The sequence below is a fragment of the Ictidomys tridecemlineatus genome, chromosome 3, assembly GCF_052094955.1.
Source record: "Ictidomys tridecemlineatus isolate mIctTri1 chromosome 3, mIctTri1.hap1, whole genome shotgun sequence".
NCBI classification, from domain to species: Eukaryota; Metazoa; Chordata; class Mammalia; order Rodentia; family Sciuridae; genus Ictidomys; species Ictidomys tridecemlineatus.
Genome location: NC_135479.1, coordinates 80862004 through 80885041, shown reverse-complemented (window position 1 = coordinate 80885041; position 23038 = coordinate 80862004). Strand labels below are relative to the sequence as shown.

Below are 23038 nucleotides of genomic sequence, written 5' to 3'. Positions count from 1 at the left end.
AAGCATTTGCAAACTGTGTATCTGATAAGGGAGGGACCTAGAATATATAATTCTTGGCAAGTCAATAAAGACAAATAACCCATTTAAAAACTGGCAAAAGATCTCAATACTTTTCCAAAGACAAATGGTTGGTAAGCACTTGAAAAGATGTTCAACATAATTATTCATTACAGAAACATAAACCAAAACCACAATGAGATTCCAGTTTACACCCTCTAGGGAGGCTAGAATCAAAGATTCTCGGACAACTGAAGAGGATACAGAGAAGCAGTATTCCTCAGACTAGGTTGTTGGGAATTTAATAGGGTGCAGCCACTTTGGGAATTTGGTAGTTCCCCAAAGTATCATATGACCCAGCAATTTTATATCTAGGTACATATCCAAGAGAATTGAAAACAAGTTCTCTTTCTCAAATACCAAAAAACAAACAAACAAAACCTTGAAAATTTAGTTTAACATTGATCATAACAAAACAAAAACCTTCCAAATGTCCATCAACCCAGGAATGTATAAACATGGTATATTTATAAAATTGACTTAAAACCACTGATCTGATACATGCTACAACACAACATGGGCAAACCTGAAAAATGTGCTAAGTCAGTTAAAATTGATGTCAATATCCAGAATAGGGAAACTGAAAAATCCTCTGTTGCCTAAGGTGGAGGATTTGGGATTGGGGTGACAAGTAACAGTTCAGAGGTGGGGAATTTCTTTCTTGGTGATGAAAACACTCAGGAATGAAGAGTGAAGGTGACTGCATGTCCTTCAGAATAGCTAAAAACTACATGAACTGTATTTTTTTTTTTTTTTTTTTTACTTTTAAAAAGTGGGGTTAAAAAAACTTACGGGGAGGGCTGGGGTTGTGTCTCAGTGGTAGAGCACTTGCCTAGCACATGAGAGGCACTGGGTTCGATTCTCTGCACCACATAAAAATAAAGGTCCATAAATAACTATACTTATGGGGGAGAAAAAAAATCAGTAAGTTTGAGTTTCTATATATTGTTTATAAGGTGGCCAAGAAAAAAGCCTCAACTGAGTACATCAAATAATAATCAACAAAGCCTGAGATAAGAGGATCAAGTTCAAGGTCACCCTCAGAGACTTAGCAAGACCCTACCTTAAACTCAAGTGCTTAACAGTAACGTTAACAAATATTTATTACCCAAAATGACTGAAAATATGCTGATTTAGAAATTCAGGCACTATAATTCAAACTCTGCTGCTCTATAGAGAAATATGTACGTTTCAAGTCAAGCGTCAAACCTGCAGTGTCTAAAATGAATTTCCTTGCTGTAACCTAACATTTAATATTTCAAGAGACGAGTAGATCCCAATACGTCTCCAAAGATCAAGAACATTTATCATGGTTTTGCAGCCATTTTAACATCGAGTATTCTGCAAGCACTCTTCCAACACAAGGGTCACTCTCCCATAGCAAGGAGGCATGACATTAATTCACCGTTTCCCAAGACAGTTTAGAATAAATACTGTCACACTCCATGATCCATATATTTACTTTTTATTGAATTTGTTAATGTTACAGAGTTCTTGCACTGCCAAACCATGCCTGAGAATCCAAAGAAGGAAATGGTATAATGGACAGCCTCATCAACCCATCATACAGTATATTAAAACTTGATTCATATGCATTTTGAGAATTTCACAATCTTTTATAAAATTATAACAAGAGTTGGAATTTAAGTCTGCTGCAGGTCTTCAAAATTTCCAGTACAGTATGCCATTAAATAAAACCACCTCATATTCATCTCAGTTCATTCCTCAACAATATAACCCAACAAAAGTTTGTGGGAAAAACGCATACTTTAAGGAATATATGTGGCTCAGGGTCCAAGAGATTACTTGTTAAGGTTTTTGACTCCCAAATCATGTCTTCAGTATAACCAAGAATTTAAAAATTCTCCTTTAATCATCCTACCTCCCCGCAACTGGCTCAGCTACTCATCCAAATAAATCAGAAGGCAGGCTGTCCTACCTGCCACCTCAAATACCAACATTATTGCCCAGAAGTGGTAGGCAGGTCCTGTCAGGAGATACTATAGCCCTCCTATAAGTCCAATTCCTGCACCAACATATTCACCAAGACCAAACTCCTACAGAGAATGGTCCCACACCAGGACAGCTGCCTTCACTCATGTACTTCACACCTGCCAGCAGCAAGCCCACAACTCCTGCCTTTGGTGAATGGATTTATTACAGAGAAACCCAAGCTCTGCACCAAGTGGTCACACACCACTACAAATATTTCTACTGAATCACAGATATAAAACTAGGAAATTGCTAGACTGTCTCATTAGGTAGAAAGAAATGTCTCAGTAATCCTGGGGCACTTCCACAGGTCCCTTTTAAGGACTAAGTACTAACCAGTGGATAGCTTAAGCTGTAATTATTAAAAACAGCAGGGCTATATCACTGTCTTTTGCCCTGCCTTTCCAAATGAACACTATTAGAGACACTCTAAAAGGCTGGTAACAGAGCTAGTGGGGACAATCACTGTATCTTTAGAATGTTTTAATACCTTAAAAATTTGGACACAGGTATGTAAGGAATTCTTATCAACACCCATACAAGATCCAGGACACTTAAATGGATTGTGGGTGGTTTTGCTCACATTGCTTGAATCCCTCAGTTTGAGTAGAAACCGCTGTCTCCACAGCAGTGTACTGTAAATTTAGACCTGATTGGAGGCTTTAGCAGCACCTGAAGTAGAGTGTCCAGCATTTGCTGCCCCTTATGTCAAAGGCTATTTGGTTCCACTCAAGGAATTGGCAAATTCAGGAGACATTTCACAATTCTAATGCATATTTCAGGTTACTTACCTAACCAAGCAATATGCTGTCAACGAACTTATTCCAAGTCAAAGCAAAAAAGGCCTTAATGTGGAACACAGAAAAAGCACTATCCAAATAAAAAATGACTAAGAGAAACGAGATTATTCCCTCCCCAACCCCTTTTCCCACTTGGTGGACCCAAGTTTGGTTGAATTCAATTTGTAGTTTACCTCAGACTATAACTAAAAACTTAAATTATAATTCACAGCCCTACATAGATGATCTGAACACAGTTCTTTTGAGCGGCATGTTCCAGGAAGTATAATATAGCCACAGCCTACTACAGAGTATTCCTTAGGGTGGGGGACAGGACAGGTTAATTAAGGTCACTTAAATCTTCATCTTTTACAGCAGATCAGAACCCAGATGGCTGACTTTCTGCAGGATTTCTGATAGGAATCCAGTAGAGCTGGTTTCAAGGTTCATATCGACACCTTAATAGCTGTAACCTTCTTATCCAGAAGTTGTGATCCACATGAAGTCCACAATGAGTGCAGCAAATCTGAGGTAGTCAACCCTTACGAAGGCTCAGTATCTGAACATAAAAAGATTTTTGAAATGACCACTGCTGCAGGTTTTGGTTTTTTGTATTTGCAGAGCAATTATGAAATAACACTGCTGAATCTAGTCCACATATTTATATAACAATGGAAGCTCTCCTAAATCCAGTATACATAAAGAGCAGTTGTGACACTTTAAACTTCCACAGTGCAACAGAGCCAGTCACTTAAACCGAGGGGTCTGCATCAGCTGCTGTAGGTCCAACAGAGATCGGATGAAAGGTTCATGGTGATTAGCAGTGGTCTAGTTACCTCAGAAGGGTTAGCAAAGACCATTCCTCAATTGTACTGTGTGTGGCTGCTTTTCTGATTTTCAAGCACAGCATACTGGTTGTCTAGCTGAAGTTTAAGGGCCTGGTTTTTTGAAACCTCATCCCTACCTCTATTTTTGTGTCTTACTACTTCAAAGTTCTTCTCCATTTCTTTATCCCTAAGGGAAAAGAAATGTAATCAGTAAATATTCTTCACTAGGGTTTTTTGAAAATATTCTTCCTTGAGGGTGGGGTGGGGGGAAAGGCCACCCCTAAATATCTTGGGGAGGGACAGAAAAGGAGAACTGGTATATAAAATTCTTATCAAACCATTTTAAGGCTTCAATTGAACAGAAAAGGTAATACTGTACTGAAGCTCTATGGTCCCATCTACTGAATAGCATTAACTGCAAACCTGTTTGGGGACCATTTGAAGACAGCTGGAAAGAAGCTGTGCAATGAGATTCCTCCTAGGACTCACTTCTAGATTTAGCAATTAGTAGACAATACATCTCTTTCTTTATGCATAAGGTAAGGGTAACAATTTTCTCATTCAAGTAAAGTTCTCATCATTTAATGATTTCTCCCCACTTTTGTTTGTGGGGATTGGACTAGATCAGGCAAAGAAAGCTGAGTGTGGTGGTGAGTCACTCCCCTCCCAGAGTCCCTTACGCATTCTGTAGGAGAGCAGAGGAGCAAAGTCCAAGTGGAGGTTTAAATTCAAGCCAGCTGTGCTCTCAAAGAGGCGAAAGGCTGGGATTTACTTTAAAAGCCACCCAAAAAAATTTTCCATCTGATGTCATTTATATTTCTTCCCATTTTATTTATTTTTTAAAATTCATGTCCCTAAATAAGATGTAGATGTGCCATATGTGGTCATTAACTCCAGGTAGCATTCATTTTAAGTACCTGCTGAAATAAGATTATTTTAAAATTAGATTTATAAATGTCAACATCTTTCATCTATTCACATTTAATGGGAAATACAATGAAATACTGCTCTTACATTTCTAGTTTCCATATTATAAGGAACATAAGCTAGTAATAATTTATAAAAAATTTTATATGAGACTTGTCACCGCCACAAAATATACCAAGTATCGGAGAATCTGTGACAGCAAAGTGTCTTCTATGCTCTTCCCCCTTGCCCTCCCTCCTGGCCTCTAGTCCCAGCTGGTTCTCAGCTGCTTGTCAGTGGCAGCCTGGGCCTTACCAACAGGGAGTAGTCTCCCTCAAGCGAGTTTTCATTTCCCCTACACCCCACTCCCTGACAAGAGCCCGAGATCCCACGTGAAATGCAATAATTACAGTACTTACTTTCGGCTTTCTACATGCTTGGCAGTGGACTGCAGGGATGGGAACTGTGTGTCGCTGTATATTTCTGGTGGTCCTTGTGGTGTTTTCCTTGTTGTGGTTAGCCTGGCCCCAGGAGGCCTATACACACCACTAGTCATTGCTGGTTCTGGGGTTTCTGTAACTAATATTTTGTAAGAGCTTAGAGAAATCATTTAAATGGATAGTGTTTTAATAATCTATTCCTGCATCCTCAACCATTTAATAGTTATGGAAAAAAGCAAACCCTGATATGGAAAAGGTCTCTGGATTAGACAACAAAAGTTATCTGGAAAAAACATTTTTTTGATTAAACCCAGGGGCCCTTAACCACTGAGCAACATCCCCAGTCCTTTTATTTTTAAAAGTTTTGAGATAGGATCTTGCTAAGTTGCTGAGACTAAATTCAAACATGCAATCCTCCTGCCTGAGCCTCCCAAGCCGCTGGGAATACAGGTGCAGTGCATGCCACTGCACCCAGCCTGAGGAAATGTTTTAAAGTAAAAAGAATGGTTATCTTTTTAGGGTAGTTTTCTTTCTTTCTTTCCTAACTGGGAACTTAACCCAGTCCTTTTGGTTTTGATAGGGTCTCCCTAAATTTCTCAGGTTTGTCCTTGAATTCGCAGTTCTCCTGCCTCAGCCTCCTGAGTAAACTGGGATTACAGGTCTACATGGGGTACTGTTTTAACTTTTCCTGTACATTTTTTTTTCTCTCAAACGCATAAACAGGCTTATGTGGGAAAAGTAGATATAAACTCAAGGGAGAACTCAGGCCATCTCTGGAGGAAAGACAGCCTCCATGTACAATTTTAATTCTTTATATATAAACAAATTCTATAAGCCTCTTTATGGAATATGAGAAAGAATTTGCTGGTCCTGGGATTACCTTTCAGAATGACTATTGTAGTCCTCAATTTCCTTTTAGTAAAAGTGAAAGGTCACTTCCTTACCTGGATGACAGGCTAAACAAGATGCCAGGTGTAAAAGACTTAAAATGCTTGCAAAGTTTGTTAAAAATCTAAGTTATATTAAAAATAATGAACTAGATATCCTTATTTATTTAATCTTCTTCCACAATGACTTTTAAGGTTCTTGCCTTTCCCCCCCCCTTAAAAAACAGGAAAAAATTAAGCAGCTGAGTAGCCCCAAATTTTCCACTACGGCTAACATTATAGGGACATAGGTTTTCCCTATAACCCCTACTCCATCCTCAATATGTATATAGAGTGGATCTTCATGTTTGCCACCGTTTAAAATTTTAATTCTGTGCTGGCAGTGTAGTTTAGTGGCAGAGCACTGACCCACTATGTACAAGACCCTGGGTTAGATCCCTGGCACTACAAACCTTGATCCTTAATTTCAAATAAAGGTCTATTATCATTCTCTAGCTGAAAAATAATATAGCCATTTAACATAGAAATTTTTTTTTGGTGGGGGGAGCATACTGGGGATTGAACCAAAGGGCACTTAACCACTGAAATATTTCCCTAGTTTTTTTTTTAATTGAGACAGGGTCTCACTAAATTGCTTAGGGCCTCACTTAGGTTGCTGAGGCTAGCTTTGAATATCTTTTGAAAATCACCTGCCTCAGCCTCCCTCACTGGGATTACAGATGTGATGCATGCCACCATGCCAGGTTGCCATTTGAATACTACTATAATAGGATTATTGTTTTGTAGTCTTTTGACTCTGTGGGTGAAAGCTCATACATACATTATTTCTGAGTACCTAAGCTGCACTCAGATACAAACATTAACAGAATAAGAGCCTGGGGATATAGTTCAGTTGGTAGAACGACTGCCTCACATGCACAAGGCCCTGGGTTCAATACCCAGCACCAAAAAAAAAATCACAAACCTTATTATTTTAACCATGTGACTATTTAAATCAAATAAAATAAATTCAGTTCCTCGACCACATTAGCCACACTTTAAGTACTCAACAAGCCACACGTAGCAAATAATCACTGCACCACACAGTGCTATTCTATCACTGCAAAAATTCTATTGAACATGGTTTTCTAAAGGAAGGAAACAACTATGAAGAGATAGGTACTGTACCAAAAATTATAGCAAGGAAGGATTAGTGAGGGAGTAGAGGATGGGTAAGGTGGTAGTGGCAGGAGGAACTATGATTTTAAATAAGAATGGGGGAGGGTGGTAAGATGAAAATTAAGCTAAGACTTGAGAGCAAGTGCAAAACACAAAAAAAGCCAGCACTGGCAAACTAGCAAAGCCAACCCAAGTGATTCTGTAAAGTTCTACAAAAATATAGCTCCAACAGCAGAGCCAAGAAATCACATCAGAGCCTGCATGGTCCTCCATCCCATGTTATTTACTACTGTCTGGCCCTTTACAGAAAAAGCTTGCAGATTCCTGACACAAAGGAAAGAAAATTCCAGACTGAACACACAGCATAAAGAGTGTGCAGTAGCAACGTGTTCAGTGCATCTATAGAACAACAACAATGAGGATCAAGTTTTAAAAAAGAAGAGAAGGCAGACGCACAAGGCCTTGTAAGTCACTGATAACTTTTAGCTTCTACTATGAATCATAGTGATATGCTCTGATGTATTTTAAAAGGAACTGGATGCTGTGCTGGGAGTCTGTGTGTACATGGGCGTGGGAGGATTGCAGGGAGAAGCAAGCAGACAAGAAGTGCTACTTTAGTAATCCACATAAAAAAATGATGATAGGGTTAAGTGTGCAGCTCACTGCAGAGCATCTGCTAAGCATGTACAAGGCTCTAGGTTCATTGTGAAAACACAAAAATAAGCAAAATAAATAAAATTTAGCAGTCCACAGAAATGTCTCTTAATTTCCAAATTCTTCTGTTAAGGATTTAAAAATCTTTAAGACACATATACAAATATAGGAAAAGAAACACCACTGCTGTTAATCCTATCTCACATATATTTAGTTGAGCAGAGACCACATGTAAAATTATACACAAATAAGACATCTCCCAAAACAGAAACAGGAAGATTACCAACTACTGGAGCAGGAGGTGCTTGTACCGGAGCTGTTTTATTCCAGGGACCTGAAGATTTTTCTATACCTCCACCACCTCCTCCTTCTTCCCAGTTATCACCTGGATCTTCTCTCTTTTCATTGTCATCTTCTTCTTTTTCACTATTGGAAAAGCAGACAAGTGAATTCAATTAAAGAACTACCAAGAAAAATATCAGTCCAAATCCTTAGTTGTAACAATGCTTATCTATGTCACTTAACTTCTTTGAAACCTCAATGCTTAAAGAAATGCTCAATGTTTAAAGAAAGGGGTGTGAAGAGATTAGAAGATTTTTATCTGTTTTACAGATAAATACTACTACTTGACTTCATGTGAAAAAAGGATTTCACTCCTTAAAAAGTTGAAGTTCAAGACTACCCTGACAACGTGGCAAGACACCACTTCAAAATGAAAAATTTAAGGAATGGGGGTACAGCTCAGTGGTATTTTAAACAAACAAACCCAAGTTAAATCCCAGTACCTTAAATAATTAATTAATCAACTAAAGGGTTGGGATGGAGCTCAGTGGTAAAGCTCTTGCTTAGCAAGCACAAGGCCCTGGATTTAATCCTCAGGACATCAAAAAGAAAATTCAAAAAAATCTAATACAATGGTAGGCTATGTGACAACAGCATGATTATTTGTAGGTGTTCAGCCTCTAGTGCAGAACCTCAACTGACAAGAGGAAGAGAAGCTGACATAACCTGAAATGCAGAGAAAAGGGTGACCTGAAGGGCTGAATGCACAATTAAGATTTTTCTGGGACCAAAGTATACAAATTAGCATTTCTGCCAAGTGTACCTTTAGTAAGCAAATAAAGGATTTTGGAAAATGTGATTTTTGCTTATTGTTTATCTTTGTACCAGAGACTGAACCCAGGAGCACTTAACCACCGAGCCACATCCCCAGTCCTTTTATTTTTTTAAATGTTGAGACAGGATTTTATTAAGTTACTGAGGCTGGCTCTGAACTTGTGATCCTCCTGCCTCCGCCTCCCAAGCCGCTGGGATTACAGGCAGGGACCACATGCCTGGCTTATTTGCTAATTCTTGAGCACACTACAAAAATGTTCTCAAAATGAAAATTTTCATTCCCACAGAGGAAAGCAAGACTACGTCCATGGTTCATATCAGAGTTAAAGTATCTCCTTAGTACCAGCCTCAAAGTCTGACACAAAGAATCCAATAGAATTAGTCCCCTAACATCAAACATGTATCTGTCACTGTTATAAAAGGAAAATATAAAAACTACACCTTTGGTTCTTCAGTTATATTATAAGGATATCCTCAGTGTTATCTAATCATCTTAAGACTGTCTATAATGTTCATTTTTGGTGACTGGGTCTCAATATGTTGCCCAGGTCGGCCATAAACTCCTGGACTCAAAGGATCCTCCCCCTCCTGCCTCAGCCCCCTGAATGTTGGAATAAAAGGCACCTGTGTCAGGGCTCCTGATTACAATGTCTTTTTGTTGTTGTTGTTTTAAAATATTTTTTAGTTGTAGATGGACACAATACCTTTATTTATTTTTATGTGGGGCTGAGGATCAAACCCAGGGCCTCGCACGTGCTAGGCGAGCCCTCTACCGATCAGCCCCAGCCCAGCCCTCCAATGTTTTTTTAATGTCAATTTTTATTACTTTATTCTTGAACTGACGTATTCTTTCCTTTTGCTGAATTACTGTCACTTTATGTAAAGTTGAATTATTAGTTAAATTTTCAAGTACACATATCTTGTCTCCCTACAGTGGCTAGACAGCAACAATACTCAGTACAGTAACTGTTCAAACTTCCTTTTGCAGGCCAGGGGAGGCATGTAATCTTAGCTAATTGGGAGGCCAAGGCAGGAGGATCCTGAATTTGTGGTCAGCCTGAGCAACTTAGTCACCTCCTATCTCAGAAACAAAACAGAACAATCTTCCTACTGCAATTCTGACCTTGTGAATAATATACCTGGCAGAGTACTAGACTTTCCTGATCATGACATTGGTGGTCCTTCTCAGGTCCTCAGCTCCTCAGTCTCATTTGCCATCCTATCTTTCTCCCCTCCCATGAAAAACTTCAGCTGTTCCCTGAGGCTATCTATTCCTTAGACATTTTCTCCTTCTGGTATCTAATATCTAATCCACAATTATTATGGCCATAACATGGTAGAGGTGACCTCCACCCTGACCTTCTGTGTGAATTTGAGAACATGACAATCATTCCTGGCTTCTACCTAAGGATATTTAGAATACATTCCCTCTACTTCTATACATCTGGCTGTAAAACAAATTTCTCGACCAGCTTAACAGGCCCCTTTAAAGATACTTTGAATAAAACTTCAAAGATAGTGGGAGCATCAAGTGAAGTACCTAACAACCAGAGATGATGCCAGTATTTAGAAGCCAAGGCTGACAATTAAGAAGCTAGAGAGAAACAGCTCTATCTTCAAGCCTACATTTACTTAAGACTGTTTCTGAGGAAGACGATGGTATAGCGAAGCCACTCTTCAGTTTTCTCTTGTTTATTAATGCACAATGGAATCATATGCAGCCACTTAAAATGATGCTAGGCCTAAACTTCCGTGGGAGTAATCTTCATGTCATATAAACCAGTAATTTACTAAATCATCATCTATATACCTAACATAAAAAAACACAAAACATTTTGAGCCTAATTTTGAGACAGTATCTTGCTAAGTTGCCCAGCCTGGCCTCAAACTTGTGATACTGTTGCCTCAGCCTCCTAAGTAGCCAAGTATAGGCATGTGCCATCATGCACAGCTGAACACGTATACTTTTAAAAAGGATTTTAAAAATCAAATGCCAGACAGCATGTCCCATTTTCTAAAGGTAGCTTATTAAATCTGATGAATGACACCAAGTAAGGACAAGAAGGTAATGATTTATCCAGGAGTCTAACTAGTGGCATCCAAACATCAAAATTATCCCCAAAGGATTTTTTAAAATCACTTTTGAGTAATTTCATTTGCTTCATTTAAAGGGTAAAAGTATAGCTGCTATTCATCTAGCTATAAACAACTAATAACAACAATGTCCTAACAACCAAATCAGAGACTGTGAAGAATCCACAGATGTTCATGACAACTTTTCTATACCTGAGCTATCACAGCTTTCAGTTGCTCATTTAAATCTTGAAACAGCAGTTAACTTACCAATGCACTAAATTGCCATTATTCAAATGTATGTATACATGTTATTCTAAATTATGCTTCCCCTTTAATATTTGGTAACTATTATTAAAATTATTAGTTTGCAATAAACCTTCAACTGAAAAGCAAAAACTTTTAACAATGATTGTCTTTGAGAAGAGATTGTGAATAATTCTCTTTTTTTAACGTTTATTTTTTAGTTTTAGGTGGATACAATATCTTTATTTTTATGTGGTGCTGAGGATCAAACCCAGTGCCTCACAGGTGCTAGGCAAACACTCTACCACTTGAGCCACAACCCCAGCCCCATGAATAACTCTTATACATTTCTCTATGCTTTTATATTTTCTCAAATGGTCTAAAAACAAAATGTTAAAGAAAAAATTTGTTTGACAGATGAATAAAGTAAAAGTTGTTTACTCAGCGCTATCCTTTCTACCACCTCCTTGCCCTCAGAAGCAAAGAAATGAATAAAATAATCATAAATTTAAAAACACTTCTAGATTACAAACTATTAGTAAATAAGAAGTACGATCTGTTTAATTACTGGGTAAGTCTATCTTTAATAAAAGGCACCTACAGATAAAATAATATTTTTAAGATTATGAGATATTAGCTAAACTAAAACTGGAAATAGTCTAATCAAGAACCTTTATTTTGAGCTAGCATGTAGCACATGCTTACCAGCAACTGGGGAGGCTGAGGCAGGAGGATCACAAGTTTGAAAGAGCCTCAGGATGTTAGTAAGAATCTCTATCAAAATAAAAATACAGGATTAACCAGGCATGGTGGTGCACGCCTGTAATCCCGGCAGCTGGGTAGGCTGATATAGGAGAATCCCGAGTTCAAAGCCAGCCTCAGCAAAAGTGAGGCGAAAGCAACTCTGTGAGACCCTGTCTCTAAATAAAAATACAAAATAGGGCTGGTGATGTGGCTCAGTGGTAGAGTATCCTTGAGTTCAATCCCCAGTAAAACACACACACACCACACACACACACAACAAAACAAAACAAAACAAAACAGGACTAGAGATGTCACTCAGTGGTAAAACACCCCTTGGTTTAATAACCAATCCCTCCTCACCAAAAGGATCCTCTATCTGTCAGATGAAGAAACTAATGCCCAGAAGTCTAAAAGACTGTTCTAAATGCCATTGTACTAAAGGCAAAGTAGATGTAATTTACATAGTCTATTACATTTCCCTATTTGCATATTTCAGAAAGTGTCAGTCAACTCTCCAAATGCCAAAGTCAGAACAAGGAACAAGTTGCATTTATTTCCACAGAAAATAATTAGACTAAAATGCAGTTTTTGACCCAAATCAAGACAGTTTCTCATTAGCCACGTTTTGTTTTTAAACACTGCAGTGTAGATTCAACTTCATGATACTGTTAAATACATGTCAGTTGGTGAGCTAAGGGGAATAACCATGCTAGAAAAGAAACACTATTGACCAGATCCTGTGCAGGCAGAATTCTACCAGCTTCACAGTGACACCCAGACAGTGGCCAAACCCAGAAGCTAACACTCAGTAAGTACCTTCTCCTGGGATACAAAGCAGCAGACCTCAAAAGGACTCCAGAGCCCATTCTTTCACCTTGCCTCTTGATGCATTTCATCCTTTTCACATCTCTTAAGTTACAACATAGAAATTTTCTTTATTTTGAGATTTGAGAAATTCTATTTCCTTAGTATGGATGATCAGGACAGAACATTTTACCTCCAATTCACAGGAGATAACATACAATTCAATCCAAGTCCCATTCCCAAACACTAGGGGGAAGCAGCTGAAACAAAGACCTGACCAAGCTGCTGGAAAACTGGGCATCTCCCTAGGCTTGTCTTCACTGTTACACAGTAAAATGGGAAGGTTAAAAATGCCTCATGATTGATTCTTGGCCTTGAGCCTTGAAATATCACTGTACTTCATCCAAAGATTTTTTGCCTGACTCCTTCCTGGTACACAAAGTGTCTCTCCTCTATGCCCCACAGCACCTTGCACATCTCACATCTCTTTGAAGCTTTTTTTTTAAAAAAATACTGGGGATTGAACTCAGGGGCTCATGCATGCTAAGCAAATGTCACACCATAAGCTACAGCCCCAACCGCTTTTCTAAAATTTTACTTGGTGGCATATCTCTTTGAAATTACCTATACCAGTGTCTATTAGAGTACATTTTTATAACCCCCAAACAAACCAAACACTTTGTATGCCTGGCACACAACAGTCACACACATATTTGCTACAATGACTCGAACATGGATTCAGGAACAATTTCTTCTCTTCAAAGTACAACTTGACCATTTTAACCAACAGGTTTAAAAATGTTGATTTCTCAAGAAGGTTCCTAGAGAACCACTGGAGACTCCAGGACTCAACTCTGTATTAACACTTGACAAATGGGCAATATTTTTGTAACCTTGAGAATTAATGAGATCTTTTTATCCCCCAAATCTATTTTTAGAAGTCTACAATTAACCAATCATTCCATCTCAATGAGGTCACTTTCATAACCATCCAATGGCTTCTCACCCAAGAACTTGTCTAAATGACTTGACCTTAAATAGGACTAATTTTGATATATTAAATATTCTTGGTACTTAAATCTTAAGCTCGTAGGTAAACCTGTTTGCTGATACTGAAAATTTTCCTTTAAAATATACACTTATCTTAAATAAAGGAAAGCATACTAATTTTCTAGTGTCAGGTTATTTTATAAATGTCCTGTTAATGAAATCCTAATAGTACTAGCAGTCTCAGCTTTGCAGATAAGGACCAACACCAAAAAGTATGAGATGAGTGTAGTGGCACATGCCTGTAACCACAGATACTCAGGAGGCTGAAGCAGGAGGGAGCTGAAGCAGGAGGATCCCAAACTTAAGGTCAACCTTAGCAATTTAGCAAGACCCTCAGCAACTTAGTGGGATCCTGTCTCAATGTGAAACATTAAAAAAAAAAAAAAAAAAAAGAACTGGGGATTTAGCTTGTACCCCTGGGTTCAATACTTAGTACTGTAAAACAAAAATAAAAAAATGTGACCAAGATCATACAAGTATGAAATCTCAGGCCAAAAAGTCCTTTTTTCCCTCATAATCATCTTTATCCTTTTTGTGAGTAACCTACTTCCCACTTACCTATGAGCCAATGTTTCTTTCATTAGAATCCCCACTATATTGAACCCAGGGCCACACACATAATAGGCAAGCACTCCACCGCTGAGCTACACCCTAATCCAACTATCAAGAATATTTAATACAAAGTTTACAGGAATACTCTACATGTATATAAGGCACAAATTTTAGTCATTATCATTAAACCTCAGATGATTTCTCACCCTCAAACTTTTTCTGGAAGCCATTATATTCCACTTTATTGCAAGATTTATGAGGGGAATGGAAAGAAACAGACCCCAAACTTCAGTTTCTAAGGACTCAAAAGCAACACCCTGAAAAAGGAGTGATTTTTCAATGTTAGATTAACAGAAGTTGTGGACACTAAGCAATGATTAGATGCTAAAGAGAATGAAAAACAAAAATATAAAAATGTCTACTTCAGGTCAAACAGAACTCAAAACACTCACACTAGCTGAGACCTATGTATGCCTAAGAAATATTTAATATATTACCATCAAGAATAGTCAAGAGGCTGGACCATGGTAGCATATGCCTGTAATCCCAGCAGCTTGGGAGGCACCAAGTTCAAAGCTAGCCTTAGCAAAAGTGAGGCATTAAGCAATTCAGTGAGACCCTGTCTCTAAATAAAATTCAAAATAGGGCTGGGGACATGGCTCAGTGGTTAAGTGACCTGAATTCAATCCCTGGTGAGAGAGAGAGAGAGAGAGAGAGAGACAGACAGACAGACAGACAGACAGACACAGACACACACACACAGACAGACACACAGACAAATAGACATAGGAGAATCACTTGAACCCAGGAGTTAAGGGTTCAGCCTAGGCAACATAGCAAGACTCTATTGTAAAAGAAAAAGTTAAAAGTAGGGTTGGGGTGAAGCTCAGTAGTAGAGCATTGTCCTAGCATGTGCAAGGTCCTGGGTTTAATCTAAAAGCAGCACACCACCACCACACATAAAAAGTAGCCAAAATAGAAGATTTGGAACTTTATTCAGTGACAAACTTCGGTTCAGTTTAAATATTCTCCTTACTTTAACAAAATCAGTTTCTAATATTTCGTGAACCTGAAGCTTTGCCCTTCAGAGTGCTACTCCTGCCCGGTAAGTCAACATACCAAATGCTATCCTTCTGTCATACAAGTCTTTCAGAACCTGCAGTCAGGAAAAGCAGACCAAGAAGAGATAAATTTACTATAGAAGAGGAGCCACACAGAGGCAGGTAGTTCCACAACCTTAAAGCATAGGAACCTCACAACCCTTTGCCCCATTTCTAAAGGTCAAACCCCAGGAGAAAGAAAAATGGAACAGGGATAATTTCCAAATAATACCTCTTCAAAAACATGAAAAAAATGGGAATAAAAACTCCAGTCAAATCATTTCTGCTTATCACTGCTCACAACAATCTCAAAGAGTGGAAAAGACATATTTCCTCAAAATTTCTATCAATCAGGTTTTGCTTTGGTTAATCTCACAAAATGATGGAATAACACCCAAGGAAATTAAAGTGTGGCTGTGGCAGCTATTAAAACAAAAAAAAATTCAGCTCTAGCTTTTAAAAAAAAAGTTAATCAAGGGAAGCTGAGGCAGGAGGATCACAGTTCAAGATCAGCCTCAGCAACTTAGTGAAACTGTTTCCAAAAAAAATAAAGGTAAGGTATACCTCAGTGGTAAAGCGCCTATGTTCAATCCCCATAACCAAGTGGGAGAGAAGCTATAGAACCACATATTCACCCTTTCCCCCTACTTTACAAATCCCTCAAAATATGACATTTATTTTTTTAACTTTTTTTTTAAATGGACACAATACCTTTTATTTATTTTTTATGTGGTGCTGAGAATAGAACCCAGTGCCTCACACATGCTAGGCAAGCGCACTACCACTGAGCCACAACCCCAACCCCATGACATTTATTTAATATAAATCCAAAACTAACTACCAGAGACCAAACTTGATAAAATGTTATTAATTTCAAATCCTTCAACCAACCAATCCAATTTTTATAAATTACTGTTTTCATGAACTTTAAAAATAGCACACCTATTGGACAGGTGGCAAACCCCTGTAGTTCTGAAAGCTGAGGTAGGAGGATCACAAGTTCAAAGATGTCTCAGCAACTTAGCAAGGCCCTATGCAACATAGACCCTGTTTCAAAGAAAGGACTGGGGATATTGCTCAGTGGTTAAGCACCCCTGGTACCCACCCTCCAAAAAAGTACACTTTGTTCAATTTCTTGTCCTTGAGGCCAATATATTCACTGTGTGAATACAAAATCTGTACTTTCTCTAAGTATCCTATATTTCAACTTGCTTACTAAGAGGAACTGAAAAACACCGACGTTATTTTTGAAACAGAAAGAAAAATGAAGTTCAATCACTAATATTAAAAGTTGGAATTTTGAAAGGACAAAATTCATTCTGGTTGCCTCAAATAAAAAAGACCTAACCAGAACTGGAGTAACCACTCTCACAGGATTTTAGAACTGGCAACTAATTTGATGAACATATAGAAAGGACTGCCTTCAGAGAGGAAGAACAGACATAATACATTACAGTTCTAATCAGCCCACCTAAAACACAAACTATGATGTGGCTTTGGGGCTAAAGAAAAACCTGTGTCCAATTCCTATCCTAAATAAGGTTATCTAAACCCATTTGTAATCACACCGTACCTTATCTGCATTGCCTGAACTCTGAGTCCGCTGTAATCAACCTCTTTCTGCTCAAATTCTTTCCATTCATCTTCATCCTGTGAAAGAAATAACATCAGGTCAATTAAAGCTCTTTGGAAATATACAACTAAGCAAATATCAGACCCTGAAAAGCGCTGGAACCCCAAGTAATTATGGACTCATTTTATGGCCCAAGTCCTTGCTAGATTCCGTGATATGCCTAGTCGCCTAACATACTAACTGCTGCAGGGTTCTGCAGGAACTGTTAGAGTAACCAGGGAAAGCCCAGCAGGGAAAAAAAAATCAATAGTAATTCCACAACTAAATTTTAACTCAATGTTGCCGTGGCTTTTTTTTTTTTTAACCAGTTTAGGGACCAATTCATGCCAACAGAGCTGCTACAAATACGACTTAACACGTTAAAAAACAAAATTCAGCCACAACTACTGGGCTGAAGTCAGACACCAAATTACTCGGAGCAGACGTCACTCGATAAATGCTGCCGTGCTGGACACTGAGGTCCCAAACCAAGTGCCCCAGGAGAGTGACGCCGCCTGGGTCAGGGCGACGCGGCGCGGCACCTGGGGGGGTCCGGGTTCTGGCGAGCCCGGCCCGACGTGGGAAGCCCACGTCACGTGGCCGGCTCCGCGCCCGTCCGCCCGCCCGCGCGGGGCCCCGCGGCCCCTCCCGGACGCCTCCCCGGGCAGGCGGGGGCGAGCACATGGGGCCGAGCGCGCGGCCCGCGCCCCAGTGCCTGCCTCCCGGCCCCTCACCTTGGTCACGGCCTTGGTGGCGGCCCCGGGGCCCGTGGCCCCCGTGCCTGCGGTCCCTCCATCGCCCGGCCGGGACCCTGTGCCTGCCGTCCCGCCGTCGCCTGGCCTGGTCCCCGCGCCCGGCCCGCCGCCCGCCGTTCCGCTGCTCCCGCCCGCGTTGCCCGCCGCGCCTGCGGCGCTCGCCGCCCGACTGCTCCGCTCCTTCTTCTTCTTCTTATCCCTCTTGGCAAAGAAGTTGTCCAGGCTCCGCTCCTCCGTCTCGGCCATGGCCGCGGCCTCCTCGGCCCGGATGGGTGGGGCCGGCGGCGGGCGCGGCCGCTCGGAGCTCCGGGTCGAGGCCGGCTCTGCGCTCACGCTGCCGGGCGCGCAGACGCCTCAGCCCCGCGGGGTCGCCGAGGCGTGTGAGGCGGGGCGGGCGGCTCCCCCCGCGTGCTGTCGAGCGGTGGTACGCTCCGCTCTGGGGCTCGCGTGCCGCTGCCTTAACTAGCCCTGGCTGCCCCGACGGCGGTGCAAGATCCCGCCTGCTCCACAGCCGGGGGGAAAAGGAACCGCGGGCCAGAGGCTCCAGCAAGAGTGCTAAGCTAGCGGCGGCGCGTGCTGGAGGAAGACGCGCGCGCAGGCCCGGAGAGGAGGGGAGGGGACGGGGAGGGGAAGGGGGGGGAGGAGGGAGGGCGGGCCTCCAGCCGAGAGAGGCAGCGCCCGCGCCTGCGTACTTAGCTCCGCCCGCCGTTGTGGGCAAGCCGAGGGGCGGGCGGCGGGAGGAGACGGAGGCAGGGCGGGACAAAGAGCCAATCAGAGGCCAGGACGAAGCACTTAGGTGACAATCCGTGCTTTCGACGGGGCGGTGCCGGCGTAAGGGCGGGGATATGCAAATTAACTGACGCGGCTATCGACTCTCTCCGGATTGGCCGAGGGTTTGGCCTTGAGGGCGGGTATTTAGAGGGCTGGTTGGTGACTTGGCTAAAGAGGACCCACGGGAGGGGCGGTATGTCTCGACTGGGCGCATGCGTGGGGTACACGTGTGTCTGCTCGCTGAGAGGGAACTGTGGCCTTGTAGTCTTTTGAACTTTCACGACATGGAAAGGCGCTGTGTTAAGCCAGCTGCGTTAGAGCTTGCTCCTCCCCCTCTGCTCACCTGTGTACTTTCACCTTCTCTGGGCTGGTAACCATTACTTTTGACCTGTTGTGGATGATTATTATCAACTTGAGATAATAATCTTTTAAGTCCCATTTACTCTTAAAATAAGCCAGTAGGCATATGAAAGGAAAATGACTGAACTCCATCTACTACTAGATATGTTGATCAAGGTCAAATAATTTATCTCTCAAACTTCTAGTCTGTAAAATGGGGACACTACCTCTTGCAACATATGGGGGGAGTACCTCTTAGTGCTTAACATGCATTGGAGGCGAAATAAGTGAGTCTAAAAATACAGTTAAGAGTGCCTCCTGCCCTGGATCAGTCTAGATAATGATCTCAGTTCATCCTCTGCTCCTATCCCTGCTAAATGGAGGGGAATGGCATATCATAGGGGTGGGAACCAAATTCCCATGCTACACCTGGCTTTACCAGATTAAGGACTCTTGGGGCCTTGAGAATGACATGTGTCCTTGTATATGAAAAAGGTGGTCCGTTCAACTAAACTGTCTACTTCCTCCTTCTAAGGGCAGAGGAAATGACTCAGATGTATGTTAGGACCCTATGGGACCGATAGAATCCAGCCAGAAAATGGAGCGAGTTGTCTTTTCCTTTACAATTTTTTTCACTGAAGGTATTTTTCCTACCTTCCACCACCACCTGCTATTGAAGACCTAAATTCTGAATATGTCCATGAAGTAAATCAAGGGCCTAGCTTTAGCCAAGAAGCTTCATATCATTCCTCAAATATAAACTGCCCCAATCACCAGGATAGGTCCTTAGGTCACTTCCTCTGTGACACCACATATCTTCCTATGATGCTGGCCAAATTCAGTACTGCCCATTACCACCACCCTCCCTGAACATCTCTAATCAGATTAATTTTCTTCTTTCTTCCTTCTTTCCTTTCTTCCTCCCTTCCTTCTGTATCTCTTGCCTTCCTCCTTCTGTCTCCCTCCCCCTTCTTTGTCTATGAAGCATTTATTTACCTATATTTAAGACAGCATCTTATTTAAAGTTGAATAATTTGTGATTCCTGCCTTCAATTCCCTTAAAATCTGGAAGAGATAGATACCAATAACTGGCATGCAGTCCCTTTCTTAAGTCCCATCAATAACACATCATTACCAAACCTGACATGAGGGCACAAACCTGTAATCCCAGGGACTCTGGAGGCTAAGGCAGGGGGATTGCATGTTCAGGGCCAGCCTCGGCAATTTAGTAAAACCCCAAGCAACTTAGGGAGATCTTTTCTCAAAATTAAAAGTAGAAAGGGTTGGGGATGTATTTCAGTGGTAAAGTGCCCCTGGGTTCAATCCTCAGTACTAACTAATAAATAATACAACATTGTCTTGAAGGAATTAATGAGAAAATGTGAAGAAGGAAGAGCAGTCAAGGGCTTACAGCAAACTTTCCCACATTTTTTCAGCATGATTCATGGTATGCTTGCAGAACTTGATCATGTGTAAGAAGTTCAGATCAGGCCAGCAGAGAGACCAGTGTATTTGTGGTAGGGTCATTGTCTGTAGTTATTCTGTCCTCTGTGTAGCTGGTCCCTTCCACTTGACTCCCCTGCCCTGAAACCAACAACATCTATCTACTCCTATTGGTTGTTCAGAAGTCTCCCCTGCCCACATTCCTCTTGATTGGTTACACTGGGCTCTGAAACCTGTTTTCACCACCCTCCTCATCATTACCTGGCCCCAATGTCCAAAGCATCTTCCAGCTTTCTCCTGATGAAGATGTCTTCCCTTCTACCTTCCAAAGGGTTTGGACCTTCCCATCCTTAAAGCAAACAGGCCTTCACTTGTCCTTTCTAGGTGAAAAAGTTGAACCCTGACAAGGACCTCAACCATTTCCAGACACTTCAGCATGTCTTTGGAGGTTCTTAATGCTGTCCTAACATGGGGATTTCTCTGTGGGTCCTCTGAAGTGGTAAAATTCAGTGGACAAAAGTTATCTCCCTTGAAAAGTCTTGCTGAGCTCAATATTCTGTGAACTCAAGAGCTGGTAAAGGGCAGCTGGGCCCAATCCCATTGTCCCTGGGTTCTTTTCTGCTGAGCTGTATGTTCCAAGTTCCATTCTGCTACCTAGGCTAGAAATCCCACTCTCTCTCAGCTCAAAGGAATGCAGCCCATGCTGGCCAGAGAAGAACACTAAGAAGCTGATGGCCAGAATCCACCTTTTCATTTGTGGCTTCCTCTCTAACATCTGTGAGACAGACTGTGCTGCTGCCTGAGCTATTCTTTTATTTTCCAACTGGCCAGCAACTACTTACAGATCACCTCCTGGGGGCGGGACCTCTCTCTCCTGACTTTTCTGTCAGTGTTGTGGTTTCCTGAACTTTAGAGGCCCAGAGCTCTTTCATTTGATATATTTGATGCCTTCCTGGTATTCCCCTGGTTTGTTTATTGTTCAGTCACTTTCATTCATTCACTTATTCATTCACATAAAATCTTTGTTTAACGAGCACCTACTATGTTACCAGGCCTTATGAGTTAAGAATCAGTAGGTTGGGTTGGGGGTGTAGCTCAGAAGTAGGTACTTGCCTGCATTTGTAAGGCCCTAGGTTCAATCCCCAGTACAAAAAAAAAAAAAAAAGAAAGAAAGAAAGAAAAAAGAATAAGAATACAGACTGTATCCTTACAGTTTATTCTACAATAAGCTGGTAAGTAGAAGCAGATACACAGTATACATATAATTATAACACATTAAAACTCTTGAAGGTAGGAATAGTATTGGGCATTCAGCTCACATCACACAAGCTTTTGACTGATGTTTATAAAATGAAAGATATCTCCATTAATCCCCAGTTTTCTATATTAACAGAGAAATGTGCAAATCATGGGCTATCTGACAGGTTCCCTTGTTGGCTTCTGAACACATGCTCTTACATACAACAAAGAATTCAACCTTCAACCTGCTGTCCCTCCTAAGCTCCTCCCTGGCACTAAGTCCCTGGTCAAAGTAGGCAGGGGAGCAGAAGAACAAGGCATGCATGCCCCACCCCCATACAGACACATCCACTCCTACCAGCAAAGCTTGGGAAAGGGAGTCCAGCACAGTAAATCCACTTCAAAGGGGTCTGGTTTATCCTTAGTTGAGCCACATGAAGTTGTACTTACTCAATTGTTTTTTTTTTTGTTGTTGTTGTTGTTGTTTGTTTGTTTGTTTTAACAGGATCTCACTATGTTGCCCAGGCTGGCCTTGAACTCCTGGGTTCAAGCAATCCTCCCGCCTCAGCCAGAGTAGCTGGGACTAGAGGCACGCCCAGCTGTTGGACCATTTTTGACCAAAACATTTTGTAAAGTTCAAGCTAATACATTGGCGAATAAACCAAAATGTTCCGTAAACGAATGAAGAGCTGGGGAACAACTAAGCCATGGGGTGTCTCTCTCTGTGTCTGGAGAGAGGAGTGGCGGGGCTGGAATCTGACAACTGAAGGAAGAGCAGCCTACTTGCCTTTAAGATATGGAGAGGGTGAACTGAAGGTTGAGGAATGAGGCTGGAGAATAGAGAGGAAGGAAAAAGAAGAAGATGAAAGCAAAGAGATGGAAATTGGCACTTCCCACCTCTCTCCAGGAAAGAGCAACAGATGTGCTCGCACAGATGTGGCGTGCTGTGAGGTGGAGATGAGTCACCCAGCCCCACCCCGACTTGGATAAAACAGCCCTCAAAATGTCTGCCTTCCTAAACTCTTGGGATATACTCACCACCCAGCCTACTGATGACTAATTTAGCTCTCTGGGATTGCTAATGTTGGGAAAAGGGTAACCCAGCCAACAAGAGAATTCCAGTTACTGAAGGCGTAACACCCATTGTCAATGAAAACATTGGTGTGTGGCTGTAACTTCAGGCTCCTCTGATTTGGATAGCTGGGAGTCAGGCTTCTGCAGGTAGATGAGCCCCTACCCTCCACCAAGATGATGATTTGGCCGTGTATCAAGTTTAGCTCTGCTGTAAATTCACTGAGGAAAAGCTACCCTGAGTGGCCTCTTTGGAAGCCAGTCAAATGATTCTGGCACAGCAAGATCTTCTGACTCAAGCACTTTGATCATAGAGTGCAAGGGATATAATTATGTTGACAAGGCACGATTATCCTGTCCCTGACCCCGACTCCATGACCCACCAAGTAGGTGTGAAAATTTTCTAGCATTTTCTGCTTCTGA

General features: G+C 41.4%; 1 protein-coding gene across 6 annotated transcripts; it reads right to left on the bottom strand.

Moving 5' to 3' along the window:
- Positions 1 to 1506: 1506 nt before the first annotated feature.
- On the bottom strand, positions 1507 to 18375 carry Cdv3 (CDV3 homolog). 6 transcript variants are annotated; one of them, XM_005327022.5, is made up of 5 exons: positions 17732 to 18362; positions 16959 to 17035; positions 7984 to 8126; positions 4981 to 5140; positions 1507 to 3387 (listed from the first exon to the last, which is right to left on the bottom strand). In XM_005327022.5, the coding sequence occupies exons 1-5, from the start codon at positions 17996 to 17998 to the stop codon at positions 3381 to 3383; spliced, it is 654 nt and encodes a 217-aa protein (XP_005327079.1). In that variant the 5' UTR covers positions 17999 to 18362; the 3' UTR covers positions 1507 to 3380. The 6 variants fall into 6 exon arrangements, with proteins under 6 accessions (XP_005327079.1, XP_077899460.1, XP_005327076.1 ...); XM_078043334.1 differs by lacking the exon at positions 1507 to 3387 and adding an exon at positions 3422 to 3842 and having other exon boundaries at positions 4981 to 5134; positions 17732 to 18375; XM_005327019.5 differs by lacking the exon at positions 1507 to 3387 and adding an exon at positions 3422 to 3842 and having other exon boundaries at positions 17732 to 18365.
- Positions 18376 to 23038: the final 4663 nt, after the last annotated feature.